General features: G+C 39.2%; 1 protein-coding gene across 1 annotated transcript; it reads right to left on the bottom strand.

The window, feature by feature from the left end:
* Nucleotides 1-1307: 1307 nt before the first annotated feature.
* LOC137170899 (cGMP-dependent protein kinase 1-like) lies at nt 1308-27473 on the bottom strand. The gene is made up of 21 exons (XM_067574531.1): nt 26429-27473; nt 23576-23812; nt 22484-22619; nt 22328-22394; nt 22149-22248; nt 18909-19022; nt 11364-11469; nt 11215-11278; nt 11012-11089; nt 10104-10198; nt 8658-8723; nt 8458-8532; nt 7355-7451; nt 7121-7260; nt 6556-6645; nt 6336-6477; nt 4575-4738; nt 3636-3758; nt 2162-2224; nt 2000-2066; nt 1308-1926 (listed from the first exon to the last, which is right to left on the bottom strand). The coding sequence occupies exons 2-21, from the start codon at nt 23799-23801 to the stop codon at nt 1828-1830; spliced, it is 2112 nt and encodes a 703-aa protein (XP_067430632.1). The 5' UTR covers nt 23802-23812; nt 26429-27473; the 3' UTR covers nt 1308-1827.
* Nucleotides 27474-27534: the final 61 nt, after the last annotated feature.

The following is a 27534-nucleotide window of genomic DNA, read 5'->3' as shown; positions in this document are numbered from 1 at the left end:
ATTTTCTCTCTTCCTACAGCTCCATGTACACCACTTCAACATAAACTAACAATTAGTGTTGCTAAATTATAATTGGACAATCCCTGTTTGGTTTAATGAGCTGATAAACTCCAACTGGTTTAGTGAGGATGTGACTCACTGGGGACATTTGAAAGGAAACTGTAGTATGAGTGATGAGTGTTAAATTGAAAATATAACAGTTTCCCTGCTTCTCTCTGCTCATAAACGTCACATCTTGGTAACTTGGGGATTTAAGAAAAGCCGAGCCGTCTCTATCATATTTGTCACGGTGGTTTTATTGCTCAGGCTGAATCAATCTGCAACACTGATGTCCCAGCAGGCCTGGTACCTGAAGGCAGCACAGTGCTCATTAGTTCAGTCAGTGTCAGCTCAGTGTGATGATGATGATGATGATGATGATGATGATGATGATGATCCCACAGACAGTTCCTTCCAGCTTTATGGTGCTTTTTAGCCTCCTTTAGCTGGTTTTACAGCATATTTACTGTTCATTTCACTATGCTAAGCTAGGCTAACCCCGTTCTGACACCATGTCCGTACATAACACACAGATATGAGACTCATATTGATCTTCTCATCACACTCTCAGAGAGAATGCATTAAATGTATTTCCCAAAACATTTAACTATTCCTTTAACACCTTAAAAATAGTAAGGAACCCTTGAGCGACAACTTAGCGTACCATCTTAGAATCACAGAACATGTCAGATTCAGACACATTACAGTGAAAAAAAGCATAATAATGACAACAAGGACACAATTAAGAGGAAACTGAATTTGGTAATTAATCTTTCTTTTCCAGGACATTCAGGATTAGATGAACCCAGTTGGTTAATAAGAATAGAAATAACTTCATGTAATAATTTATAAAGCAGAGTCTGACGGAGGTTTAATCCATGTAACAGTTTTTATAGTGTCCCCTTTCAGAATCAATCATGTTTGAAAATAATGAATATGATGATATTTGTTGGGATGTTCTTTATGACGGAGTATCAGCTTTACTGAAAAAAAAAGAAAATAAAGTGAAAATATTTCAAAAATTAAATCGTATTTAAAGCAAAAGAAGTATTGAAATATTTTTCTCTTGTAATAGTACAACTTTATTCTCATAATACTACAATACTCAAACTATTATGACTTTTTTTCTCTTTTTGCAACATGTTTTTTTTCTCACAAAATAACTACTAGATGTTATGACTATTTCCTAGAAATAGTACAACCTTATTCTCAACATATTACGACATCTATTTTGTAAGATTATTACTTATCGCAATAGTAAAACTTTATTCTTGACATTTTACAATTATTTTCATAAAATTACAACTTAATTCTTGAGATATTATGACTTTCTTTCTCAAAATAGTATGACTTTTTTCTCAATAATTACTTTTTTTTGTATATTTACAACATTTTTCTGGAAATATTACAGTTTTACTCATAAAATTACAACTTTTCTCATAATATTTTACTCAGAATTACATTTTTCTTAAAATATCTTGACTCTGTTGAGTCTTTTTTTTAAAAAACATTGTCCTTACTGTGATTATACTATAATATAATTCTGCACCCCCTTCCATTTGAGACTTTGATGATTGCATTGTACACTATGTTTAATGTTAATGTTTTTCTGTTTTTCTTGTTCCATCACATCATGTGAGAGTTTTGCACTTTGACTTTGGATGCAAACATTCATAGGAAATAAAAAGTGGTAGCTTTTTCCATTATGACTTCACTTCCTCTTTTTCAAGTATCCTGTTTCCACTTTATTTCTTGTTTAGTCAGCACTCAGATATTACTCATGTCTTGTTAAAACTCAGCATCCCAACCAGACTCTTCATCAGGAGGTGGGTCATCCGTGTCTTCTGGGAAATAGTCAAAGTTGCTGTTATCCAGTGGCCCGTCCACCTGAGATAAAAACACAGGATGTTAATGCTGTCCTCTGGGTGTTCTTACATCACAGATACTGAAGGATACTAACTGTGGGAGTGAACGGAGAGTCTATGGTTCCTTGCCGGAGGCCGTCCCAGTTGAAGCCCTCAAACCACCTGAAGGACAAGGATGTGTTGCCATGACTACAGCCTTATCTCCCACAGAAAGCACTCAGAGTGAAATCTCATGATAAGCATTGCTACTGTCTCACTTGTGTTTCTGGATGTCCTTCACTCCATTTTTCTGATTTCCCAGCCTCTCTGAGGGATTGTCCCTGTAAAAAGCACACAGATAATAAAGATGCTTACAAAGAAGAAGAGCCTTCTGTTCTACTTCATCTGTACAAGTGAGAGTATGTCCACACTAATCCGATTAAAGGGGACATATGCTACACATTTTCAGGTCTACATTCTTAATCTGGGGCTTTACTGGAATATGTTTGCATGATTTACAGTTAAAATGTCCTTATTTATCTTCTACTGGCCCTTATTTATGCAGCCCCTCAGTTCAGCCTCTGTCTGAAACAGGCCGTTTTAGCTCCTGTCTCTTTAAGGGCCCCCCTCCTGATGAGCCCACTCTCTTCTGATTGGTCAGCTTCAGGAAGTTGCATCAGGGCTGACTTCTAGCGGCTCCAGAGGCTACATCAACAAACAACAAACTAGGATTTCACTTATTTTCTCATTCTTCACTTCTCAAATACATCTGTACATGTTGGAGCTGAAATCCGATCCAGAATATGAGAGTGAACAACGCAAATAATACACAGAAAAACCTCAGCAATGACTTTATCAACCAAGCCTACATAACGGTACAATCCGACATCAGCTCATCAGCAAGAAGCCCTGACTTTTGACTTGCAGGCAGCGTTTCTACATATGTTCACCTCAAGTTTTGGAACTTTGACCATGTTTAACATCTGACATCATAACAGGATATAAACAACAGAAAACCAGAAAAAGCAGAATATGTCCCTTCTCACATCTTTTTCTTTTCTTTTCCATCTGTTTTTCTTGCCTCAAAACTGAGTTTTTCCAAAACAACATTCTCCTTCCTAAATCTCACCAGCTTGGTGTTTCATCTTTTGCAAAATGATGATGTAAGCTGCTCAGTGAGGTTTCAAGCTGTGTGCCAGTAAATTTAAGAGGGCAACTTCAAGTCACCTTTAACTTTCTCTGAGATTGTTAATTTTAAATGTCAGTATACTGCTGAACACATGTTTTATGTTGATTTTGTCAGACGACATCACGATTATAAAATAATGAGTTTTTCACTGCATTGCAGCAGCTGAGAATGACTGCTGGTTAACATGTAGTGTTTATGAGATGCAATTAAATCACTATTTTATACTTGTTCCATTGTATGACAACAGAAACAGAAAATGTATAAATAAGAACAACTATATTGTGAATTTGGCTGCATTAAAAGACAGTATAAGTGACACAGAGAGCAGGAGGAGACTGAATGGAGGTTTAAGTGGAAGGTTAGCAGAGTAATAGACCAAGTCGACTGTCGACAGCAAAGTCAAGAAGAGTCTAATGTTGTCTGTGATCACTCATTTTAAATGTCAGTATTGCCAGTAATACTCTGTGGGCAGAGGTCTCTCCTAAAACCGCCTGGAAACACTAGTGTGGACACAACTGGTTTTAATTTAGTTATGTAGATGTAATCTAAGGTGCGCGGTCAACCTGCAGAGTCGCTTGATCAGGTTAGCAGCGCTCTTGGTGATCTTCTTGGGAAATTCGATCATATCGATGCCTCTCAGGATGATGTTATAGGTCTTCATGGGATCAGAGCCTGAGAATGGGGGACTGGAGACAGAGAGCAGAAACTAAAGACTTAAACAGTTTTATTGATTCAACCCAGGACCCAAACAGAGCTTATTTATTGAGAAAAGAGGTTCTATGTGCAGCTGAATCAGGCGTTTGTAAGATCAATGACAGCAATCTTCAGAGGGAAAACAAGACTAAAGCTTTGTAAACTCCAGAATACAACTGTATAAAGAGTGTACTATATACTCATTTTCATAGTGTAATATGAGATACAAATAATGTAATTTGTATTTAATATACAAGAAATAAATATTCTCCAGAATTCATCTGTACTAACAGGAAATTATGTGATGTATGTACAGATGAACATCAAGCAACCTACAGTATTTTTTATGCCAAAGCCAATTAAACTTTGAGAAAGTTATTTGAGAAATTCACAATGTAATACAAAGTCCAGAGGTTGTGATATGTAGCACAACAAGCTAATGAAGCTGTAAAAAGAACCACGTTCCAGCACATGCTCAGAGACTGAAAATGTGATCGCTGTTATGAGTATTTGAAGAAAAATATGGAAAATTACCAGCCTTATCCTTTAGTCTTTTGACTGATTTTGACTTTGATGAAGACACACTAGTGTGGGGCCACAAATTTCAGTCTTTTTTTCTTTAATTTAATTCCGAAATAATTGAGGATCAAACCTGACTTATTAGGAAATAAATAAGTAAATGATTGGACAGATTAAATGAGTACTATTAAGTCAGATTTCTGCAGGCCATCCATCCTTACAGACATAGGCCAACAAAATCTGGGCTTTTGCAAAACATTCCGACACGAGGCTGATGTTTACTGCTGTACCTGCCAGTGAGCAGCTCAAAAACCAGTATTCCCAGAGACCAGCAGTCAGCCGAGCTGTCATGGCCTTTGTTCAGGATGACCTCAGGCGCGACGTACTCAGGAGTCCCACAAAACGTCCACGTCTTCTTCCCCAGACCCACCTTCTTCGCAAAGCCAAAGTCCACCTGAGTGAGAGAAACACACACTGTGACTGAATGTTTTCTGTGACATATTTGAGCCTGAGCTTCAAGTATAAGGCTGCATTTTTCTATATTTTTCTTCTTGTCAACAAATCTCATGTTTGGATCCAAACCAACAATGAACTGGTATACTAACAAGTATTGTGTGTGTATCTAAAGTCTGATATATCTTATTCCTCCGTTGTTGTCCAGAAACTATTAAAAACACGTCAGTGAGCCACACAGCTGCACTGGGTGAAATGTTCCTTTCTTCCTCAAAATAGTATGACTTTATTCTCAACAATGACTTTTCTTGTATATTTACAACATTATTCTGGAAATATTACAATTTTACTCATAAAATTACAACTTTTCTCATAGTATTTTACTGGAAATATTACAATTTTACCCATAAAATTACAACTTTTCTCATAGTATTTTACTGGAAATATTACAATTTTACCCATAAAATTACAACTTTTCTCATAGTATTTTACTGGAAATATTACAATTTTACCCATAAAATTACAACTTTTCTCATAGTATTTTACTGGAAATATTACAATTTTACCCATAAAATTACAACTTTTCTCATAGTATTTTACTGGAAATATTACAATTTTACCCATAAAATTACAACTTTTCTCATAGTATTTTACTGGAAATTACATTTTTTTTAAAATATATTGACTTGATTCTCAAAGTCTTTTTTTCTTAACATTGTCTTTACTGTGATTATACTATATATATTTCTATATATATTTCTGCATCTCCTTCCTTCTGGGACTGTGATGATTGCATTGTACACTGTGTTTAATGTTGATGTTTTTCTGTTTTTCTTGTTCCATCACATCACATCAGAGTTTTTCCCTTTGACTTTGGATGCAAACATTGATAGGAAATAAAAAGCGGTAGCTCTTTCCATTATGATTTCACTTCCTCTTTTTCAAGAATCCTGTTATATCTTATTCCTCTGTGCCATAGACCTCTGTTGTTGTCCACAAGCTATTAAAAACACGTCAGTGAGTCACACCACTGCACTGAGTGACATATTCCTTCATTATGAAGAGTTTGGTCACATTAGTTTGTTTAGAAACGGCTCCAAAGACGAATAACAGCGATGATGTTTTTAGTCTCAGGAATGTATTTCCATGGCAGGAAGAGGCCACTGTGAATGCACAAGGATGCTGTTCTCTTTACAGTAAACAGCTGCTATTTTTTCACGCTCACTGTATTGATCAGACTCTGAACCACGCAAAGAAGTTTAGTACAAGGTCAATGCTGAAAAGATTGAAAACTTGATGCTGTTATTAGTTTTTGGAGCCATTTCTAAAGAAACTAACGTCACCAAACTCTTCATAATGAAGGAACATGTCACCCAGTGCAGCGGTGTGACTCACTGATGTGTTTTTAATAGTTTCTGGACAACAACAGAGGTCTAAGATATATCAGGCTTTGGAAACACATACAATACTTGTTAGTAGATCAGTTCATTGTTGGTTTGGATCCAAACATGAGATTTGTTGACAAGAAAAATGTAGAAAATAACCAGCCTTATCCTTTAATTCACATCATTAAACATCTGGAAAACAAATGTTTGCACCAGCTTGGCATATCCGCGGTGGTCCAGTATGATGTTTTCAGGTTTGAGGTCTCTGTAGATGATTCCTCTGCAGTGAAGGAAAGCCAGAGCCTCAATGACACAGCCTGTGTAGAACCGCGTGATGCCGTCATCAAATGAACCCCTGAAGCAAAAGCAAATGCCCACACTGATGATTTCTGCTCTTTCATAGTCGGACGCACTCACACACACTATCACACACCTGTCTCGCAGCAGCGTCCACAGTTCTCCCCCGAGACAAACCTCCAGCAGCATGTAGAGATATTTGGAGTCTCTGAAAGTTCGATACAACCTGAAAGGATGACAAAGACTGTGTTTAAAAAAGGAGAGCATTCAATTCCTGTAACTGAGACTCTATGGATAGAAACTTTATACAAACATCTCCTTTAAATAACTGCCAGTGTTACTAATACCTACAACTGGGAAAATACCCAAAAAAATCTGAAAAAAAAAGTAATTACCACATATCTGCACGTTGTTACTAATAGGAAATGAGATAATTGCAGCAGCTTTGAATGCAGCAGTTCTTCATAGAAAGCTGGAGTCATGAACACTGGGTCTTTTGTGTTTCTTGTCTGTTTAGTATTGTTTGCCATAAAATGAGCACAGACTGAACAGGGTGGCAACATAACACCAAAAGATAACAAGATAAAATCGCCTCTCACCATTATTCAGATCCGCTAGAGTGTGAATTAGAGTTGTGCACTTTTAATTACACCTGAATAAATTTCACCCTGAAGTCAGCGGCTATAAAACTGCCGTCTGACCTGATGATGAAAGGACTGTGAGCCTCCATCATGATGTGGCGCTCTGACATGATGTGGCCCTGCTGGCTGGTGTCCAAGATGTGACGTTTCTTTAACACTTTCAGGGCAAACGATCGATTGGAATCATTCTTTAACTGAACCTGAACATACAAAGACACACATTAAGTACAGACAGACAAGAAAAACATACATCTACTCCTTTTTTCGGCTGCTATAAAGCATCTTCACACTCACCAGTTCTACACGACTGAAGCCTCCCATCCCCAGAGTGCAGATGATATTGAAATCACTGAGCGACACGCTGGAGAAGAAATCTGCCTCTGCCAGCAGTCTGCAGAGAAAAGCAGGTAATATGTCAAGAAAGAAAGAAATGAAGTGATATTTCTCATGTTCCTTTAAAGCCAGAAGTGTCCAAGTTGTTCCTGCATACAGAACAGGGCACAACTAAGAAACATCCAAAGACTTATACAAAGCTCTGCTGCCACTTTCAACACGTTCCAAGAGAAGCGATCACATCACACCGATCCTTGCTGCCCGTCACTGTTTGCCTGTGAGTTTTAGCTTGTTTTCATACGTTTGTCGTTTTGTCTGTGACCTACTCACCCCATGTGAGCCTGATTGTGCTTGAGGTCCTCTAGCAGGGATCGTTTAACGGTTCCTAAATCTCACCTTGTCAGAAAAGGTGACCGGGCCTTTGCTTAGACAGACAATCTCAGTATCTTCTTTTAAATCTCCTAAAACGCACTTTTATCTTATGGCTTTTTCTTAACTGTCTTTTTGTCATTCAGACATTATGTAGGTGTTTGTTATGACAGTAACAAACACCTACATAACATTGTTATGATGTTAGTAATGGATTTATTCAGACATGACAGGACACTTATAGAAAGAGCCACATAAGTGTTCGCTGGTGTTTCATTTTTATAGACTGATGGGAGAAGAATCTCCTCAACAATCTAAATTTGGCTTGGTCACAGTGTTTCCTGGTTCACTGAACTGATTTTATTCCTTTGGTGCATCATAGATGATAAATGAGTGATTCATTTATTACACAAAACACTTTAGCGCACTGTCTGTGAATTTAAAGGTTAAATCTGGCAATATTCTATATTTTTCTTCTAGTCAACAAATTCCATAAAAAAAGAATGAATTGATCTACTAACAAGTATTGTGTGTGAAGGTGTTACAGACTTCGTCAGATTGATGTTGTGACTTTACGTACGTGATTTATTCATACATTTAAAATCGCCAGAACATTTACAGTTTGTAACACGGTGCAACCTTCTACAGCAGCTGTTACATAAGCCTCTAAATAAATAAGCATGAAGGGAACTCACTTTGCCTTGACCTCATCATTGTCATACTGCTTGTTGTTGACCTCCTCCAGTCCTCCAATCAGCTGTTTGAAGGACCTGAGACAAAAACAAAGCCAACGAGTAACACAAAGGCGCCTTTAAAGAGTAACTGCAAAGTGAACCATAGGCTTCACGGCCACATCAAAGTCATTTATTTATGTTAAACAAAGAGAAGCACTCACTCTCTATCAATGACCAGACATATGACTTCTCCTACAGCTGTGACACTGGCTGTGCGAACGTCCTCACTGCAAAGAGAGAGAAAGAAAATAGAGATGAATTGCAGCAGGTTTATTACTGTTCACTGATTTAAAGTTAACTTACAGTTTTAAGTTTAAATTGGTTCGACTGACATTTAATCTGTGTTTGTGTGTTGTGTATACCATTAAGAAATATAAACAACACACATGGAATACAGTATCCTAAATTAAAATTTGTTTGTGTTTCATTCAGAATTAAATGAATATAAGCTTGCAAAGACATAAACCTTTAAACCATCACATCTCTGCCTTTACATGTTTTATAGTGACTTTTTTTTTTTTAAAGGGAAAATATCATTCACATTTTCTAGTTCTATATTCATATTCTGGGGCTCTACTTGAATATATTTGAATGATTTACAATTAAAAACTCCTTATTTATCTTCTACTGGTCCTTTATGCAGCCCCTCAGTTCAGCCTCTGTCTGAAACAGGCCGTTTTAGCTCCTGTCTGTTTAAGGCCCGCCTCCTGATGAGCCCACTCTGCTCTGATTGGTCAGCTTCAGGAAGCTTCCTCCAGCTCCGGAGGCTACGTAAACAAACTATAGCAGCAGGTAATATATATGTAATATAAACTCAAATACACATGTACAAGTTTGAGCTGAAATCAACAACCTCAGCAACAAAGGATATGGAACAGACGGCTATTTGTGGGCATGTCTAAGCAATCTGACATCATCATGAAGACGAAGAAGAGGTGACTTTGCAAACAAAGCGTTCAGAGCAGGTTGAAGCCCTGACTTCTGACTTGAACGTATGCATTTCTTTTTTTGGAACTTGTTTGGCTTTTCAAAATGAATATCATGTAAAATGTGGCTTTTGTCCTGCACATAATCCCCAGTACAATCATAATGTTTTTACACTTCACTTGTTATTGTGCAGATTAAACAAATATTATGTTAATTAGTGAGCTTTAGGGGTGCTGGTAGGTAGCACCATTCGACAGAGCCAGGTTAGTGTTTTTATAAGCTTAGAAAGAGCCATTTGTTGACACAGGCTTCTTGAAGTCACAGTTCACATTTCTGTTAAAACTTCACAGTCTTGTCAGTTAAAGGTAGCTGGCTATGTAGCTAGCTTAAAGCTAACACATGTACAATTATACACACATTACAGTGTTAGACGCAAGTTCACCCAGATTTTTCTATAACAACGTCACACCTCTATGTCAGAAACAACAGACATAATTTCCCTGCCAGGTGAATGAAAGCTCATTTAAGCCTTTTGCACCAACACTCGCATTTTTAAGGATAGTCTTTGTCTGAAAGGTAGAAAATCAATCTAAAAACACATATGTATAGCATGTTACAGCATGAACGATGACGTATGATTTCTCAGTGAAGTCTTGTTTGTGTATTTGTGTGTTTTTCACCCTTTCAGAGCCTGCTCTCCAAACCAGTCCCCTTTGGACAGAGTCTTCACCATCACTGGCTCCTCGCTAGCTGAGTTCTGCTGAGAGACATTCACCTGTGGAAAGAAAAGATCACAATCTTCATTTCTGCCAGCTAAAAATAAAAAGAAGACTTACAGCTCAGCTTCTCACTCAGTCAACACTGAATATAATTAAAAAATGCTTCAAATACTTGGATGACTGGAGGCACAAAAGCTCTGGAGACACACCAGTTAGGTAGCAATGAAACTGAGTGTGTTGAAAGGCTGCAGTAAGATGATGGTTACACATATTTTACACTAATGGACAGATGTGTTTTGGAAATCTCAAACATTTAGAAAAATTTAGTTTTGTACGTTTAGATCCCTTAACTACAAATTGTGATACTACTACTTTGTTCTGGCTGCCTAAGTGTGAATATTTTCCGGTTTCTTTAGTCCCCTATGATAGTAATCTGAATATCTTTGGGTTGAGGACTGACGGTTGGCACAAAACAACAGCTTTGCTCTGCCTGAGGGGATTTCACTACACGATTTGATTAAAAGTCAATTCAACCGGGAATGTATCAGGGCCGATCCTGGCATATTTTGGAGGATTGGTATCAGATAAAATAAAGCCAATAAAATGTTGTTCTTTTCTTTACTCTACTGTGGGTTCTTTACCTCAGCCTGCTAGTGTTGCAAAGCTGCCGTCCTCGGGCTCTAAAATGCAGCATTTCACTCTATATGCAAGTGAAAATTAGAGCTTGTGAATGTGAAACCTTCTAGAAGCCAAGAAACCACCTTACTTCTCAGCTCTGTTATCACCTTTTCCCCTTTTTTCTTTCCCTCTCTTGTTAATATTTCTCCTCTTTACACCTCCTAATAAAGACCTTCATCCTTCTTTCTCACCTGTCCTTCACTGATGATGAAGAATGTGTCTCCGGTGGCTCCCTGACGGATAATGTAATCACCGTCGCTGTAATGAGTCTGAGAGAGAGGGCAGAGAATACCTCAGATTACTTAACATAGCTCTCTGACAATTTGTATTTGTCAGATGAAGGAGCAGATGGCAGAAATAGATACTGTATGCCTGTGCTTAAAAAAATCATCACCTCTTCCAAAACATCAGCCAGTTTACTGAGAACATCCTCAGTTAGCAGCTGAAAGGAGGGAACGCTGGGAGAAAGGAGAGTTTAGAGTGAGAAATGTGAGTCATTCTTACAGTATGTGGTGGTGAGTATACTGTATATATGAGCTGTACCTGCGGAGGAAGTCTGTGTACTGGGAATGTTTGATGAGACCAGTCCTCATCATGATGGTCTGGAAACCCTGTCGGTCAATCGCCCAGAGCTTGATATCAGTCAGAGCTGCAGACGGACAGAGAAAGACAGACTGTCTGCTGTGATTACCATGCGGATGATTTGAATAGTTTTCAAAACACACAATTAATTATGTCATTAAAGGGGACACATTCTGCTTTTTGTGATTTCCTGTCATTTCCTGTATATACTGTTATATACTGCTAAAATGCTGCCCGGGGACACATATGAAGACTTCTGAGCTGAATCTGAATCTGATTCGTTTGTGACGACTGATGGCTTCAAGTTGGAGCAGGTCCGTTCCAGTCGGGGTCAGCTGGATTCTCATCTGAAGTTTTCAGATCCAATCGCTGCCACTTGTGTGTCCCCTGAGGGAGGCATACCGGTAAACTAGTAAACAGGAAAAGAAGAAAGGTTTGTAGTTGATGTGCGACCTGATTATCAGCATCGGCGCTGAGAGATTTGGCATGAATCCCTTTGGATTCACTAAAGAGCTGCTTGGACAGAAGCAGATTTGGACCCTTGCATTCCCCAGAAGAAGACATCAATCGACATCTCAGCAACACTTACAGTGTAAGTAGGAGGGAGGAAGACCAGGTCCATTGCAAAGAGCTAATTATACCACCTGAACCCTCCATCCTGTTCATCAAGGAGCCCAACCTGGCAGAAGTCAGGAATACTGTCAAAGCAGCGCGGAGTAGCTCAGCTCCAGGGTCGAGTGGAGTGCCATACATAGCAAAGCCTTTTTCAAGATTCTTGCAAACTGCATAACAGTGTTCCTCCTGAGGAATTCCTACATTGACACCGCAGTGCAGAAGGGAGGAGTCCCAGGCAAGCAGAACTGGTTATCCATTTGATCCATGAGGCAAGGGAGAATAGAGGAGACCTGGCAGTTGTTTGGCTGGACCTTGCCAATGTCCATGGATCCATTCCACATGAACTTGTGGCAACAGCGCTGACAAGATACTATGTTCCAAAGAGGATCAAAGACCTCATACTGAACTGCTACAATAGTTTCAGTTACAGATTTCATCTCTGGGACAACAACATCTGCGCGGCATTGCCTAGAAAATGGCATCATCACTGGTTGTACCATATCAGTGTCTTTGTTTGCCTTGGCGATGAACATGCTTGTCAAGGCAGGTAAAGTGGAATGTAGGGGCCTCCTGTCCAGATCTGGCATGCATTAACGTCTGATCAGAGCCTTCATGGACGACCTGACTGTCACAGCAACATCAGTGCCAGGATGCCGATGGCTCCTCCAATGGCTGGAAAGGCTCATTACACGGGAAAGAATGAGTTTCGAGCCAGCCAAATCCAGGTCCTTAGTCTTGAGAAAGGGGAAGAGTTTCTCTCCAAACTCCATTGGTGTCTGAGAAGCCTGTGAAGAACCTGGTGAAGATCGTTGACTGCACCCTGAGAGACACTGTGACAGTCCAGTCAACTCATACGGAGCTGAAAGCATGGCCACTTGGACACAAGCTGGGGACTGATCAACCCCAGCTGGGTCGCCCGGGTGAGACCCGAAAACGACCTATGACCCTGGTTTCATCATGATGTGTCCAAGTTGCACCATCTCAAGAACCACAGTGTGAGAGAGCTCTGGACAATTGAAATGGAGGAAAATCTGACTGAGCTGTAAAGAGAATGAATGTCTCCACAACAAATCAAATCAAAGAGCTACAGTCGACCAGAACCTGAAACTTTACTCACCTCCAGTTACAGTCCACATTACCCACACCTCTCCATCGAGGATCTCACACAAACTCTCACCTTTTTTATTCCTTTTTTGCCTTTTCAGCTCCAACTGTTCTGCATATAAACAGTACAAGCAGCTGGTTGTCACCTCATGTTTGTTTGGGTACAAGAAAACATGACAGTTGGCGACTTGTCATCAACTACCAGAACTCTAGGAGTTACTGAGCAGTGGTTCAGTGTGTTACTGTACTCAGAAGTAAGGTTTATGCTTCCCCTTGACTGTCAAACACTAAAAAAATGGTGCAAGTTAGTGGAAACAATCTTTATGTATGGCCTGTCCAGTCTCTGTAGGTTACTCTTCAGGTTTGTCCCCAACTTAAGTCAAAACCCAGGTTTCAATCTGCTGTGAATGCTTTGTTTGCAATGTTTTTTTTAAAACTTTTCCGACAAAATGATGTCAGCTTGTTGCACATGTCCATAAACGTGTGTCCATTCTGTAATCTTTGTTGCTAAGGTAAAGGATAAATAAGGAGTTTTTAATTGTAAATCATGCAAAGATATTCCAGTAGAGCCCTAGAATATAAATATAGAGCTGGAAATGTGCTGAATATGTTCCTGTTAATGGCTTTAAAACTTAAATTGAGACAATATAACCTTTCAAAGCACTCAGGTGCTTCACTATTACAGCCTTTTCATCTGACATGTTTATGGTGACTAATGTGCAGCTGTCTTTTGTCCATAAAGACTGTGGAAAAGTATGTTTCTGGAATGTAAAACGCTTATTGAATTAAAAATATTTCATTGCTGGAGGAACAAAAACAATAGTGACAGTAACCTTGGCAGTAGTAAAGCAGCACACTGTGAGGCGATGTGTAGTTTTTCTCTTCTCTTCTCTTCTTCTGCTTTGGTCATTTAAACTCTGCAGTGAAGTGTACTGTTCAATCTCAATCACATCCCAAGACACATACAGTATCATCATACCATATCACCATACGTTTCAAGACTTCTTGAAACTTATTGGTCGAAAAATACACTTATTCACTTTCTTTTTTGTTTTTGAAGATTGAAACACCACTCATATATCTGTTCAAGATAGTTAGCTTAGCTTAGCATAAAGACTGGTAATAGCTAGCCTGGCTCTGTCCAACAGTAACAAATACATCCACCGTCTTCAACTCTCTAATTAACATGTTGTGTCTTGTTTCTGGGACATTTCTGATTTGGATTTTAGCCTGTATTTGTATGTATGGTGCTTCTCTGCTTTAATGGACAGAGCGCTTTACAATTTGCCTCTTACTCACCCATTCGGCAGCGGAACATTTTGAGCAATTTAGGGTTCAGTGTCTTGCTTAAGGACACTTTGACATGTGGACAGGAGGAGCTGGGGATCCAACCACTAACCCTGCAATTAATGGACGACATGAAGAAATTCTACAGGCAGGTTTTGTGTTTTTTCTACATTCATTACCTTGTTTCTCGTATTTTACCATATAGCACAGCTTATTTGGTGACACTTCTGGATAGCAGAGGATAGAGAGCAACTAAATGGCGAAAACATGTTTGTTTTATCCACACAAGAACCGAGTTACGTGCAGAACTATTTCTTGTCCGGGTGCAGTGACTTCTGCTAACTCTCAGCAAGAAAGCGAATAAGAATATTTCCCAAAATGTCAACTTATTCCTTCAAATTTAACAAAGAAAACTCTCGGAACTGGAAATCTTCACTTCAGCTCTGTCCCTTGTTTACCCTGTTTCCATCACCTTTCTGCTGATGTTTACATTTTATAATTTAAATCCCTTAATTTTCCTGGCTGACAGTCATTCTTCAGATGATGGATTGGCTTTGAGTACGATGTCTAACTCATTTCCCTGTGTGTGTGTGTGTGCAGAGATCACTTTGATGTGCTGGAGGGATGCCTAAACCTCGACTAATAAAACTGTGTTTGTGGCACATCTGACAAAAAATTGTTTACAGCACTTCCCTTCTTGGCTCTGTGTGGTTTAGAGAAAAAAAATCAGCCATTTATCTTTAAAGCCGCAGAGGTTCTGAGCTCATCTTTCCTCCTCTCTGCCTCTTTCAATCAGCGTCCTTGTGTCGTTCAGTATCATTCAAGTGAGTGAAAGAGAAAAAGAGGAGGCATATTTATAAGCACAAAAGAAAAATTTTTCCATCACATATCTGAGTGATTAAAAACTTCAATCTGGAGTTCAGGAGAAGAATGTATGTGTGATAGAGGAAGAAATACTGGAGGGAGAATTGTTGCAGAGAATCCAGTGAAAGACACAAGTTTTCTTCTGGATGCTTAATTTGCTTTAATCTTTCACCTTTCAATAAGCTGTGATGGAAGCAGAACTCAGATCCTTTACTTAAATAAAAGTAACAATACAGCAATGTAAAAATACTCCAAAAATCCTACTACAGTAAAAGTACATAATTATTTTGAACAGGAAGTATAGTCATCACCTTATTTTGCCAACCGTACTTTACTTCCTCTTTTTGTTATGGACATTTTTCGGGAAGGTGCAAAGAGCATTTCTGCCTCTGAACGCTTCGTTTCTTCACAACTGCATTTGCTGTTGCTGCTGGTTGGGAAATAAATTGCCCAAAGACAGTCCTGGGAAGTGTGATCCTTACCTTCTACACAATGCAGAGTCAGACCAACTACATGTAGAACTACTCACATGCAAAATGATGGCATTTCTGAATAGCCTAACAATATATTAAATGCCTGGATGACAGTTTAGTAGCTCTGCTATAAGCCTGTACATGGGTTCAAAGGGTTGAAACTGTCTTTCAGGTCAATGTTGGTTTAGAAAAGGGTGTTTTGGTGTAATTTCTTTTTTATTCCATTTAACAGGGACCATCATGCACATTAATAAATATTAATAAATATTACATTTATCTGCAGTCATTGGACAGATGTTACAAAATCACCCTAAAAAGAATATAAGGATATAAGATTTTGCTGCCTGCTTAAGTGTTTCAGATGATTACATTTAAATATAAAATCAATGAAGCCAATGCGGAAGTGTCAAAACTGCAGTTCCTTGAACGGCCACTTGAGGCTCCAAAAGCGAGTCAATCCCCATAGATCCCCATGTTAACATGACCAACTTTACAGCAGAAATAAACATGTTTACAGCCTGGTATAAAAAACGGTTTTGGTCTCTGTAGCTAATTTCCTCTTTCATTACAACCATACAGGGGGTGGACATTTTTTACAACTCACATGTTTAAATTTTATTAAACCATAAAGTTATGCATTATTAAGGACATGGCCACTTTGAGTGACAGGTCGCTAGCCGCTACGTAGCCGCTACGTGACTTTTTTTTACCATCTATGTGTAAAATTAAAAGGCAGTTTTTATGCTCTGACTTCGCAACCTTCCTAAAAAATAATGAATAAATAGAAAGCTCCTCCAGAGCCACAGAAATTGGTATAAAAACAGTTTCCACAGGCTGAATAGCTCTCTCCAGGGATGGTTCACTGATCGTCATGTGTTAAACTGATGGAGTGCCCCTTTATATTGTAAAGTGAACCCATGAGCACCATGAAAAGCACTTCAGGCTTCAGGCTTCAGCGTGGATGAAGAGGTGTGTAGCGTGGCCTTACAGAGGTAGATAATGAGAACAGTGGAGGATGAGCAGGCGCGTGGGGGGAAGGTGAGTACAGAGTCAGCGTTAGGAGAGGACCAGGAGTAATGGGTTCAGATGTAAATAAGCATGCTGGATGCAGGAAGCTATGATGCTGCCTAGTAACATAAAGCTAGACAGTCAATTAAATAGAAAACTCATAAAGAAGCCGGTCAGAGAAAACCAGTTCAGTTTCACCTTTTTACTGGATTTAAACACATGTTCTTTGTGAGATAAAGATGGTGAAATACTGTGAACTGATTCTCACTGTGAAGCAAAGTAACAGGATGTAAAACAATCAGTGTTTGTGTGTGTGTGTGTGTGTGTGTGTGTGCTTGTATTGCTATCTTTGTGAGGACTTAGTGTGAAACAATTGTATTCTGCATCGGGAAGACATTTTGGCCGGTCTTCACGACTTCAACAGGATGTTTTCGGTTCTGATTCAAGATCCTTTCTCATCTCTGACTGAGCAGCATTTACAATGCTTTTATATCCCAGAGTTTAAAAAAGAAAACAACACATCAGCGCTATAGATGGCTGTAGTTGACTGTAAAGGCAGTCCACCCTAATGAATAATACATGGAAATAAGAAAACTGTTTATGCTTGTGTGTGCATTTCTAGCTCCATATTTATATTCTGGGGCTCTACTGGAATATCTTTGCATGATTTCCAGTTAAAAACTCCTTATTTATCTTCTACTGGTCCTTTATGCAGCCCCTCAGTTCAGCCTCTGTCTGAAACAGGCCGTTTTAGCTCCTGTCTCTTTAAGCCCCGCCCTCCTGATGAGCCCACTCTGTTCTGATTGGTCAGCTTCAGGAAGCTTCCTCCTGCTACATAAACAAACTATAGTAGCAGGATTTCACTTCTTTTGCTCCTTCTTTACTTGAACATTCAATTTCTCAAATCCATCCGTACATGTTGGAGCTGAATCAGATCTGAAATATAAGAGGAAACACCTTAGCAACCACCTTAGCAACAAAGATTTACGGAACGGATGGCCATTCGTGGGCATGTGTGAACAATGTAATGTCATCAAGAGGAGGAAGTAGAGGTAACTTTGCAAGCAAAGCGTTCAGAGCAGGTTGAAGCCCTGACTTTTGACTTGCAGGCAGCATTTCTGCATACGTTCACCTCAAGTTTTGGAACTTTGACCATGTTTAACATCCAACAAAAACAGAAAAGCACAAAAAGCAAAATATGTGACCTTACAAGGGTTAGTTCACCGAAACCACACACACACACACACACTAACGGTATCAATTAGGGCTGTAACTAACGGTTATTTTCATTATTTTTTAGCCTATGAAATGTTAAAAAATTGTGAATAAATTGCATTCACAATTTCTTACAGTGATGTCTTTAGTTTGCTTATTTTATCTGACTAACAGTCCAAAACCTTCAGATATTCAATTCATTCATATATAACAAAAACAGCAAATGGTCACATTTGAGAGGCTGGAACCAGAAAACGTTTCTGCCTGACAGATTCCTGCAGACACTCAACAGAAACACGTCTTTTTAAAAGCAATATGTGAAAAATCATCTTTGTCTTTGTGTGTATGTTTATGTGTGTGTGTGTGTGTGTGTGTGTGTGTGTGTGTGTGTTTGGGTGAACTAACCTTTTAAAAGTACTTGTCAGCTGAAGCCGCAGTGAGGAGGAGTTTTAAAAAGCTGTGAGTTTATTAATCAGAAGTGGAAAATTAAACTGAGCGGGGATGATGTTTGTGTTTGACCTTGATCACAGTTTCCATTTGCTACTGGGTGAATAAACACTACTGCACCGTTAAAGGACCAGTGTGTAAAGATTTAAGGGGATATATTGGCAGAAATGGAATATAATATTTATAAGTATGTTTTAATTAGCGTTAAATCAGCGGAAAATAAGAATCATGTTTTCGTTAGCTACTGCTCCATCAAGGTGTTTTCACAGCCTTCAGTTATTTTCATTTTTCCAGCAGCATTAATGGAAGCTGCAGTCTTCACCCATGTTGTTGGAGTCACTGATGTGACAGTCTTCTTTCATTCGATAATGAAGTGTTTTATTTTGGCTTGTCAGTACAGGTGAGCATTCACACCTCTTTCAAAATCGTAAATCTGTCTACAGAATAAAAATCTTGTCGGTGTGAACAGCTGTGTGTGTGTTTATGTGTCTACCTGTTACAGTTGCTGTGCGAGTGCAGTTGTACAGGATGGCCAGTTCTCCAAACACTTTTCCCGGACCGATGGTGCACAGTTTCTTTCCTTGTTTCGTCACTTCGACCATTCCCTCTATGAGGAGACATACAGCAGGAAGAGTTAGAGCCAAATTTTGTTTTTATTTTTTTTCAAATAATCAATGAAGTAACTATTGCTGTCCTCCTTCCACAGTCCTCCTTCTGTGCACAAATGTATTTAAAAGTTTATCTGAAGCTAATATGAAGCTTCAGCGTCCAAATGAGTCAAATCAAGTAGATATCTTTCAACGTTACAGTCTTTTTAGTGCCAAAGTTCCTCTTTTTGTTACTATACTTCCACCTGCAGCTCAACAGGGAAACACTGTCCGAGGAAACACAAAGAGAGAATTTGATGCTAAAAAGACTGTAAATGTGTCAGATATCCACTTGATATGACTAACTCAGACTGATGAAGCTGAATAGAAGCTTCACAGAGACTTTTAAATGACTGTGTGGACACACTGTGGATTTTGGCCTCCATCACTTCCACTGAAAACACATTTGAAGGATCTTTTAATATCCAGTATGAACAGGAGGAATGATTACAGACACCTGACTGCTGGTTTAAGACACACTGGAAACATTATGAACTTGTCCTTTAAGTAAAACTAGTAGTACCACAATGTAAAAGTCCTACATTGAAAGTATCAGCATCAAAATATACTTCTAGAGTAAAACTACTCATTATGGGGAATATGGCCCATTTTGTCACAGGACACGTCTCTGTAATGTTTATGGATGACTGATCAGTGCTGAAATATGTAGAATAAGCCTGACGTTCAGATGTTGTCATGTATATAGAGGTGAAATGCATCATCTTTACAGTATAGATTTATTTGTTTCATCAAAGAGTGGCTTTGTGGCTTCATCTTATTTTGGCACGAGATTTGTTTGAGCAGCGGGAGAACAAGAGACAGAGCCTGACAACGGGAGTCTCACACCAAAAGCATGAGATTTGGCAACTCTGACTGTGCTAATTAGCACTAAACACAAAGTACAGCCGAGGCTGACGAGAATGAATTAGTCTTTCAGATATTTGAATGAGAAACATGGAGAAACTAGATGTAACGTCAGAAGAAGTTTGTACAAAATTTCATGACAATGCATCTAATAAAAGTATTAAAAGTTGTGCAGAAAATCAGCTGCTGTGACTGTGACTGATATTAGCCGTAAGAAAAAAGATTCTCCAAAAATACTGGAAAGTTTTACCTCTTCTGTCCTCAAACAGTTAATTATTTGGTGGAACTGCGGACAACCCGACCATCTGTAACATGACAAGGAGCCTCAACTACACACAGCGGTTACAAGCCAAAAACTTTGGAAACTGCTGGTTTAATCTTTAACTTTTATTTCTTTTGTATTTTATAATCTTAAATGTAAAGCTTTGATCTGAAAAGTAACTGCAACAACATGTTTAGCAGGTTTAAATCAAAGTACAGGATCTGATGATTTCATGACAATCCAATAGTTGTTGAGATATTTCACTCTGAACCAAAGTGGTGGACCGACTACCTGACAAAGCTTCCCAAAGAGCTAAAATGCTATTATGGCTAAAAACAGATACATACACTCCATAAATACATGCACACATGTACAGATGGAATATGAGAACAAGGTGAAATGAAATCCATCCAAACAAAAACGTTTCAAGGAAAGAGATGTTTTCAAAAGAACTGATGACTATCAAGAGCTGAAAGAGACTAAACTGAACAATGTCTGCTGATCAGAGGCCTTTTAAACAGCTCTTTTGTAGACACACAGTCACGAGGAGCAACACAACGCCGCAGTGCCATTCAGTTCAAGTGTGTGAAAGACTGGCTGTCCTTGACAGAACGAGAGTGACGAACAGAGATTTTGTAGAGAGAGGAGTGAAAGTGTCAGGAACATATGACTGAACTGAACTGAAGCTATGACACACAACAAGTTTATGTACGTTTAATCACACGGTATGAGATGATTAAATGTACAGCAGAAGAAAAAAAACTGAGAAACCATCAAGTTTTTATCACTTCACACACAAAACACCAACCAGACAATGAGCTCACCATGATATCACCTCGACCACTGGCATAATATGTGGCTTCTACCTGCTATTTTCTCTGCCAGACCGCCTCCATGCACATTTAACTTTATGTCACATAATGTCTCTGATGGAGCCTCTGTTTACTCTGGTTCAGGCTATTTTGCAATCTTGTGCTGCCTTGTGTTCAGACAAATGAGCTGTCTGTCCATATCAATCCAATTCAGCATCTCACCTTGCATTAGTTCAGCCCTGCTGAGCAGCAGGCCTTACCACTGAAAGAGGATCGTTTTTCTTTCTATAGCTGCAGGGTTTCAATACAACACCTCGACAATTGAGAGCACAAAATACTGACGGTTAATTTACAGATTGTGATCACATTCAATGTGGATATTCATGGTAGGCAGAGGATGAATTCTAAAGTTTTTGGTGGTCCTCTCACTTTTCCTCTAGCACTGAAATATCTAAATATAAGCTTGGTAATATAGTGACTATTCAGGGGGCTCGCAAGCTAACTGCTAACATGCTAGCCAACTAGTCAGTCACAACAGCTGTCCAAACAGTAAGCTAGCTAGCTCTGTCGCTAACTGGAAGTTGCTACGACAAGCACCGAATGAGTCATGAGATGACATCCATCCCAGTGTAGTAAATCTGTCACCTGTTCAAGAGGAGCTGACATACCTGAGATTTAATCATTAACATCATCGACGCCCCTAAAATGTTCATATAAGGGACCTGTTCCGCTCCATTTGTGGGTGAGTTTCATTCACAAAAAAGTAACGCTGCAACTAATGATAATTTCCATTATAGATTAATCTGCTGATTATTTTCTTGATTAGTCGATTAATTGGTCTATAAAATCCCAGAGTAAAAAGAAACATTTGAGGTTGCTGCTGTCAGAAACCAGCAGACACATTTATCAGTGTCAGAGGAGCTGAAACTACAGAAAACATGAATCCATCAGAGCAGCAGCTGTTCTGTGACAGAAATAAAGACCTTTGACATGAAGTTAGATGCTACAAAACTTCTTAAAGCAAAGCACTCAATGACTAATATGAGAGTTGGTCATGTGACAGTCACAGAGATTAGAGGAGAGAATATTACAGCCTACAGTAGGTGATGTTACACTGTTGGCTGCAACACCCAATGGGGGAGCTGTACCTTCCAGAACGTAGACTGTCGAGCCGTCATCTCCCTCCTGGATCACACAGCAGCCTTTGGCCAGGCTGGTGGGATGCATACAGTCCATGATGGTGAGGATCTGCACACATCAGCCAACAAACAAGTTAGTTTTTAAAATCAGACACATGAGAAGGATGATGCACAGAGGTGGTTACTACCTGCCCGTGTTCCAGATGTTTCATAAAGTCATTGTCCATCAGAGCCCTCTGGATCAGCTCACTGGACCTACACATACACAGGTAGATCAAAACGATTATTCGTTGTGAGTGTGTGTTCATGTTTGTGTGTGTGTGTTTAAGGTTTTCTGTGCTCACTCTTTGGTCTTGCAGTAGCTGGTGAGTGTAACGTCCGTGAGCTGGGAGGGGTCCAGCGCTGTGGGCTCTGCTGAGATGGCCTGTCGCTTGGTGCGCTGAGGTTCATCAGGTGCTGCTGGAGTCTGCGCTGCTGCTCCTTATGGACACATCCAGAGAGACAAGAGTTAATGTCCAGCTGAAATCACATTTATGGGTGTGTCGGTGTCTGTGTTTGATTGACAGCAGCTGGAGGGGTGTGTCGGTGTCTGTTTGATTGACAGCAGCTGGAGGGGTGTGTCAGTGTCTGTGTTTGATTGACAGCAGCTGGAGGAGCGTGTCGGTGTCTGTGTTTGATTGACAGCAGCTGGGTTGTGCATGTCGGTGTCTGTGTTTGATTGACAGCAGCTGGAGGAGCGTGTGGGTGTCTGTTTTTGATTGACAGCAGCTGAGGTGTGCGTGTCAGTGAGCTGTAGCTGCAGGTCATGGACAGACAGCATGTTATTAACGGGGATTTTGAAGAGCAACAACCAAACCAGTATCTAACATTTCCGAAGTGACATTTTCAGGTATGTTTACTGTTTAATGTGCTGCAACTGAGCTGAATTGTGCATGCCTCTTTTACTTTATGTATTGCTAAATTATTAGTATCATTATTCTTTTTATTTGTGGTATGAGGTCATGTTTTTTGTATTTTTTTCAGGTAATCTGTAATTTGTGGCAACCTGAGAGGGGTTTAAGTTCAAGTTTACTTGTCTTTCCCACTATAAAGAAAATTAAGTTGGCCTCAGAAGGAGGACATAAAACTGTCAGACAAAACATAAAACATCTGATGTGAGTGGTTGGATCTAAACCTGAATAAATGATCCAAAATAAATGATTCAGCATTTCCCCAACAAAAATGTTATTCCCAGCAGTGTGGAGGCTTTGAGAACAGTGTGACTGAATGATTTACTGAATAAATTAAGTTTTCAGGGGTGGGGGAGTTGGCGTACGACTTCAGTATTTGTAAAATCCTGGCTACAGCTCTGCCTCTGACTTGTCAGACTTTTGTCGCCTTGCCTAATGGCGTACCTGCCACCTTCACTGGCAGGTACGGTAATTGCGGTGGCACACCTGTGTTTGCCGTCTCCCCAAGGTTGGCTGCGTGCTGTGAGGCGCTGCGATGCCTGTCCAGCTCTATCTGCAGCTGTCTGATCAGATCATCCTTAGTGTCCAGCTCCAGCTCCAGCTCATCAATGAGAGCGTCTCTCTGTCGCAACTCCTCGATCTTCAGCTGCAGAGCCAGCTGAAGGTCCCGCAGGGTGCCAGCGCTCTTGGACATGGCCATGTACACATGCATGAACAAACAGACTGAGCAGAGAGGGAAACACAAAGAGGAGGAACATTACAAACATGTGTTAGCTGGATAAAGTTGGACTGTAGGCTATATTCAGACAATACATTTATTCACAAATTGTAGTTCCTCTAAAGATGTAAAAGATTACAGCCTACAAATCACAGGATACTGAATGTAGTATTTTAAGAGGGTCAACGTGTTACTGCTTTATTTTACAGCCCACAAATCCCAGACTTACACTACAAAGGCTTGATCACACTAGAAAGAGGCACAGCAAAATTCATCCACACAACATATTTGGTTCTAGTGACTAAAAACAGGACTACTTGGTGAACTGTTTACGCCCGGCTGACATTTTGGTCTCAGGACTGTACAGTGCCAGTGCAGCCACCGCACTGGCACTGGAAACTTCTAAAGAGATGTTAATGAAGCAGGTCAGCAGGCAGGAGGTAAAAAAGGTGATGTATAAGCATACAAACAGTCATAAGCGCACTAAGTTCAACCAAATGTCATTTTCTACAGAGCAGTTATAGCTGTCGTCTAATATCCTAACAGTGTCCAGTCTCTCACCGATAATGATGCAAACCTGGTTTCACTATCCCTGATTTAGCAGCTGATCTAACTCAAGCAGCAGCTCCCACGTCTTGTGGCTGAAGCACCTTTAAGTGCCACCGGCAGCCGCTAGCTGCTCCGACTGACTCCCACTCAAAAAGCCTCAACTTCTCTCTAAAAATACTAAGTCAATCATTTTTTTTCGATGAGTCATTACGGCCTCAATCTCTAAATTCAGTGTTCTGGTGGTTGTTTTGGAAATTGTTGCTCAACATCGCGCGCTCCTTATTTGGACGTCCTGGCTCCAAATGGAAAACATAAATCACAATTCAGGGCTTCAAGTTGGCTCCAATAAAACCAACGGGTGACCATCTTTATACACAGGCTGTGACCTAACCACAACATCACAGGCAGAACAACTGAAAGAAACATACAGATCAGGCTGACCCATCTACCAAAATAAACTACTGAAAATCAACAAATTAATGGAAACATTTGACTGAAATAAATGATGATTTAACACACAAAACAATGATGACGTTGGGGAACTGGGCCTAAAGCCTTTTAAGATAAGACTTTATTGTCCCAGAGGGAAATTTGCCTTTGATATACAAAGCTGCTACTGGACATTTCCAAATAATTCAACATTACCATGAAATACTGTGATAAGAAGTACAAAAAATTACTCAGGATTAAAACTAAAAATCGATAAATACTCTGAGATCCTCAAATTAAATTCCTCTGACTACACATTCCCACATTCTGAGCTAGTGAACGCCAGCTGCAGTTGCTAACGAGACAATAAGTTCACACAGTTTATTCCAAAAACAAATTTGTATCATCGACTCCTCCTGTGTCTGCAAACCATTGATCTTTTGTAAAGCACTTTACTGCAACAGAGGACGTTAAATGAAAGTTGATGGTGACATGCAGCTAATAAGCGACAATAGCTTCTTCCATTTTAGACTCTCGGTTCCCTCAAATGTCAGCAATGTTCTGTCGAGACAGTTTGTTGTTGGTCAACAGAGTAAATTTGCATTTCAAAGATCACCGAAGCTGAACTTGACAGATTTACTTAACAAATACAACTGACTTTGCCTCAGAAACGCTGGTGTGATCAGCCTTTCTCCCACGTTTTCTATACTTTTGTACTATCATTTAAAAGTCATGGACATTGCCTGAGCTTGAATTACTCGTCCATACATTTACATTTGTTGATTGGATGAATAATTTGCTACATTTTTCTTTATACTGCATGTTGTCCAATAAGCCTCAATAAGAATTGTGTGTTATGATCATAAAAGCTGTTCTAGGATCTGATCATCAGACGGATCCTAAAACTACATAATGGTTATCAACATACAGTATCAGCCTACATACTGAATTATTTTAGAGCCAAATCGATTAGTTGATTAATTGATTAGTTGTTTTGAGTCATTTTTCATTCTCTGATTCCAGCTTCTTAAATGTGAATATTTTTGGTTTCTTTAGTCTCTATGACAGTAAACTGAATATCTTTGTGTTGTGGACAAAACAAGACATTTAAGGACGTCATCTTGGGCTTTAGGAAACATTTTTCACCATTTTATAGACCAAGCAACTAATGGAAATAATCATTAGTTGCAGTGTTAGTTCCCAGTATTTTATCATCACATATAAGCCTCCATACTTTATTTAGAAAGATGCACCCTTCGTTCTTCTCAGGCTTAGCTTTATGTTTTCCACAATAATAAATTACACTTATATACACAATAAAAAACACTTTTAACAATGTATTGTGCCATTTATTTTTCTGTAAGTATATCATCATTTTAAAGTACATTATACCCTAACTGCATTGCAATACATGATTAAAGACCATTTCCTGTCTTATTATCCAGTAATAATATTACTGTCCTCTGTAATCACTCACTTAAAAACACTTACAGTGTGATTTATTCATAAATCATTATTTAAACACTAAGTTGTCTCTTATCTTCTTTCCGTGTACAAATTTCTGGTTATTTTATTGATACTCCATGCACAGACCACAATAAAACTGTCATTTGCGGGCAGTAATATGTAATATATGTACTCACTTTTTCAGTCAGATGTATCGATCATCAACACGCTGCTGGAACAAGTCGGAGGAGGACGAAGAGGAGGAGAAGAGGAGGAGAGGAGGAGGAGAGGAGAGCTTATCTGTCGCTGGCGGCTGCAAAGTCGATCTAGTGGTAAAATAAATAAATAGATCAATTATTAAAGGCTATCATAAATAATACGTGCAGACGATGTCATTGCTTTTGGTAAAAAAAAAAATCAGCAGCAGCAGAAGCGGTGGAGCAGTTTAGAGAGCGGCGGAGCGACAGAGCGGCAGATGCGCAGACGCGCACAGCTGAGTTTGACATAAGTCACATCACAGTTTAATGTGAAAGAAAACCGGAAACGCTTCTTAACTTGTTTTATTAATGACTTATGAAACACATTTATTTTACTTGTTTTCTTTAGTGGTGGAAGAAGTATTCAGATCCTTTACTTAAGTAAAAATACCAATACAGCAATGTATAAATAAGTAAAAGTATAAGTGAAAGTCCTGGGTGAAAAATCCTACTACAGTCAAAGTACTATACTAGTATTATGAGCTTGATGTAGTTAAAATATTGTAGTAAAAGTAGTGGTTCGTTCCCTCTGACTGATATAAAAACTGAAAACAGATTTGTGTATCAGAACTTTGTTTTTTCTTCTTTCCTCTCCCATTAATCATCTCACCACCCCTCAGATTTATCTGCTGACCCTTTGGAGGGGCCCGACCCCTAGGTTGGGAACCACTGGACTAAACTAGCTAAGTGTATATAAAGTAGTGTAAACTAGCTCCACCTCCAGCAGCTACAACAGTAACATGCTGCTCTAACACTGATGCTTCACTATTAATAATCTAATGATGTCATATATAATAATATATCAGTCAGAGGGACCAAACCACTACTTTTACTGCAATACTTTAACTACATCAAGCTCATAATACTTATGTACTTTTACTGCAATACTTTAACTACATCAAGCTCATAATACTTATGTACTTTTACTGCAATACTTTAACTACATCAAGCTCATAATACTTATGTACTTTAACTTGTACTGAAGTATTTTTTCATTGGTTTAATGTGTGCGGTGTATTATAGTAATCTGCCGCTGGGGACAGCAG

Source organism: Thunnus thynnus, chromosome 19 (genome assembly GCF_963924715.1).
Source record: "Thunnus thynnus chromosome 19, fThuThy2.1, whole genome shotgun sequence".
Classification (NCBI taxonomy): domain Eukaryota; kingdom Metazoa; phylum Chordata; class Actinopteri; order Scombriformes; family Scombridae; genus Thunnus; species Thunnus thynnus.
Note: the sequence above shows the minus strand (reverse complement) of the source record. Positions and strands in the feature narration are given on the sequence as shown.

What these genes read in the sequence shown, in the direction of transcription:
- LOC137170899 (XM_067574531.1), bottom strand. Translation starts at nt 23,801, where the DNA reads ATGCATGTGTACATGGCCATGTCCAAGAGCGCTGGCACCCTGCGGGAC. An exon ending in GACAGTCTACGTTCTGGAAG is followed by an intron (nt 19,023 to 22,148) that starts GTACAGCTCCCC and finishes GTCTCCTCATAG; the next exon opens with AGGGAATGGTCGAAGTGACG. An exon ending in TGTCTGGTCATTGATAGAGA is followed by an intron (nt 8,533 to 8,657) that starts GTGAGTGCTTCT and finishes TTTTTGTCTCAG; the next exon opens with GTCCTTCAAACAGCTGATTG.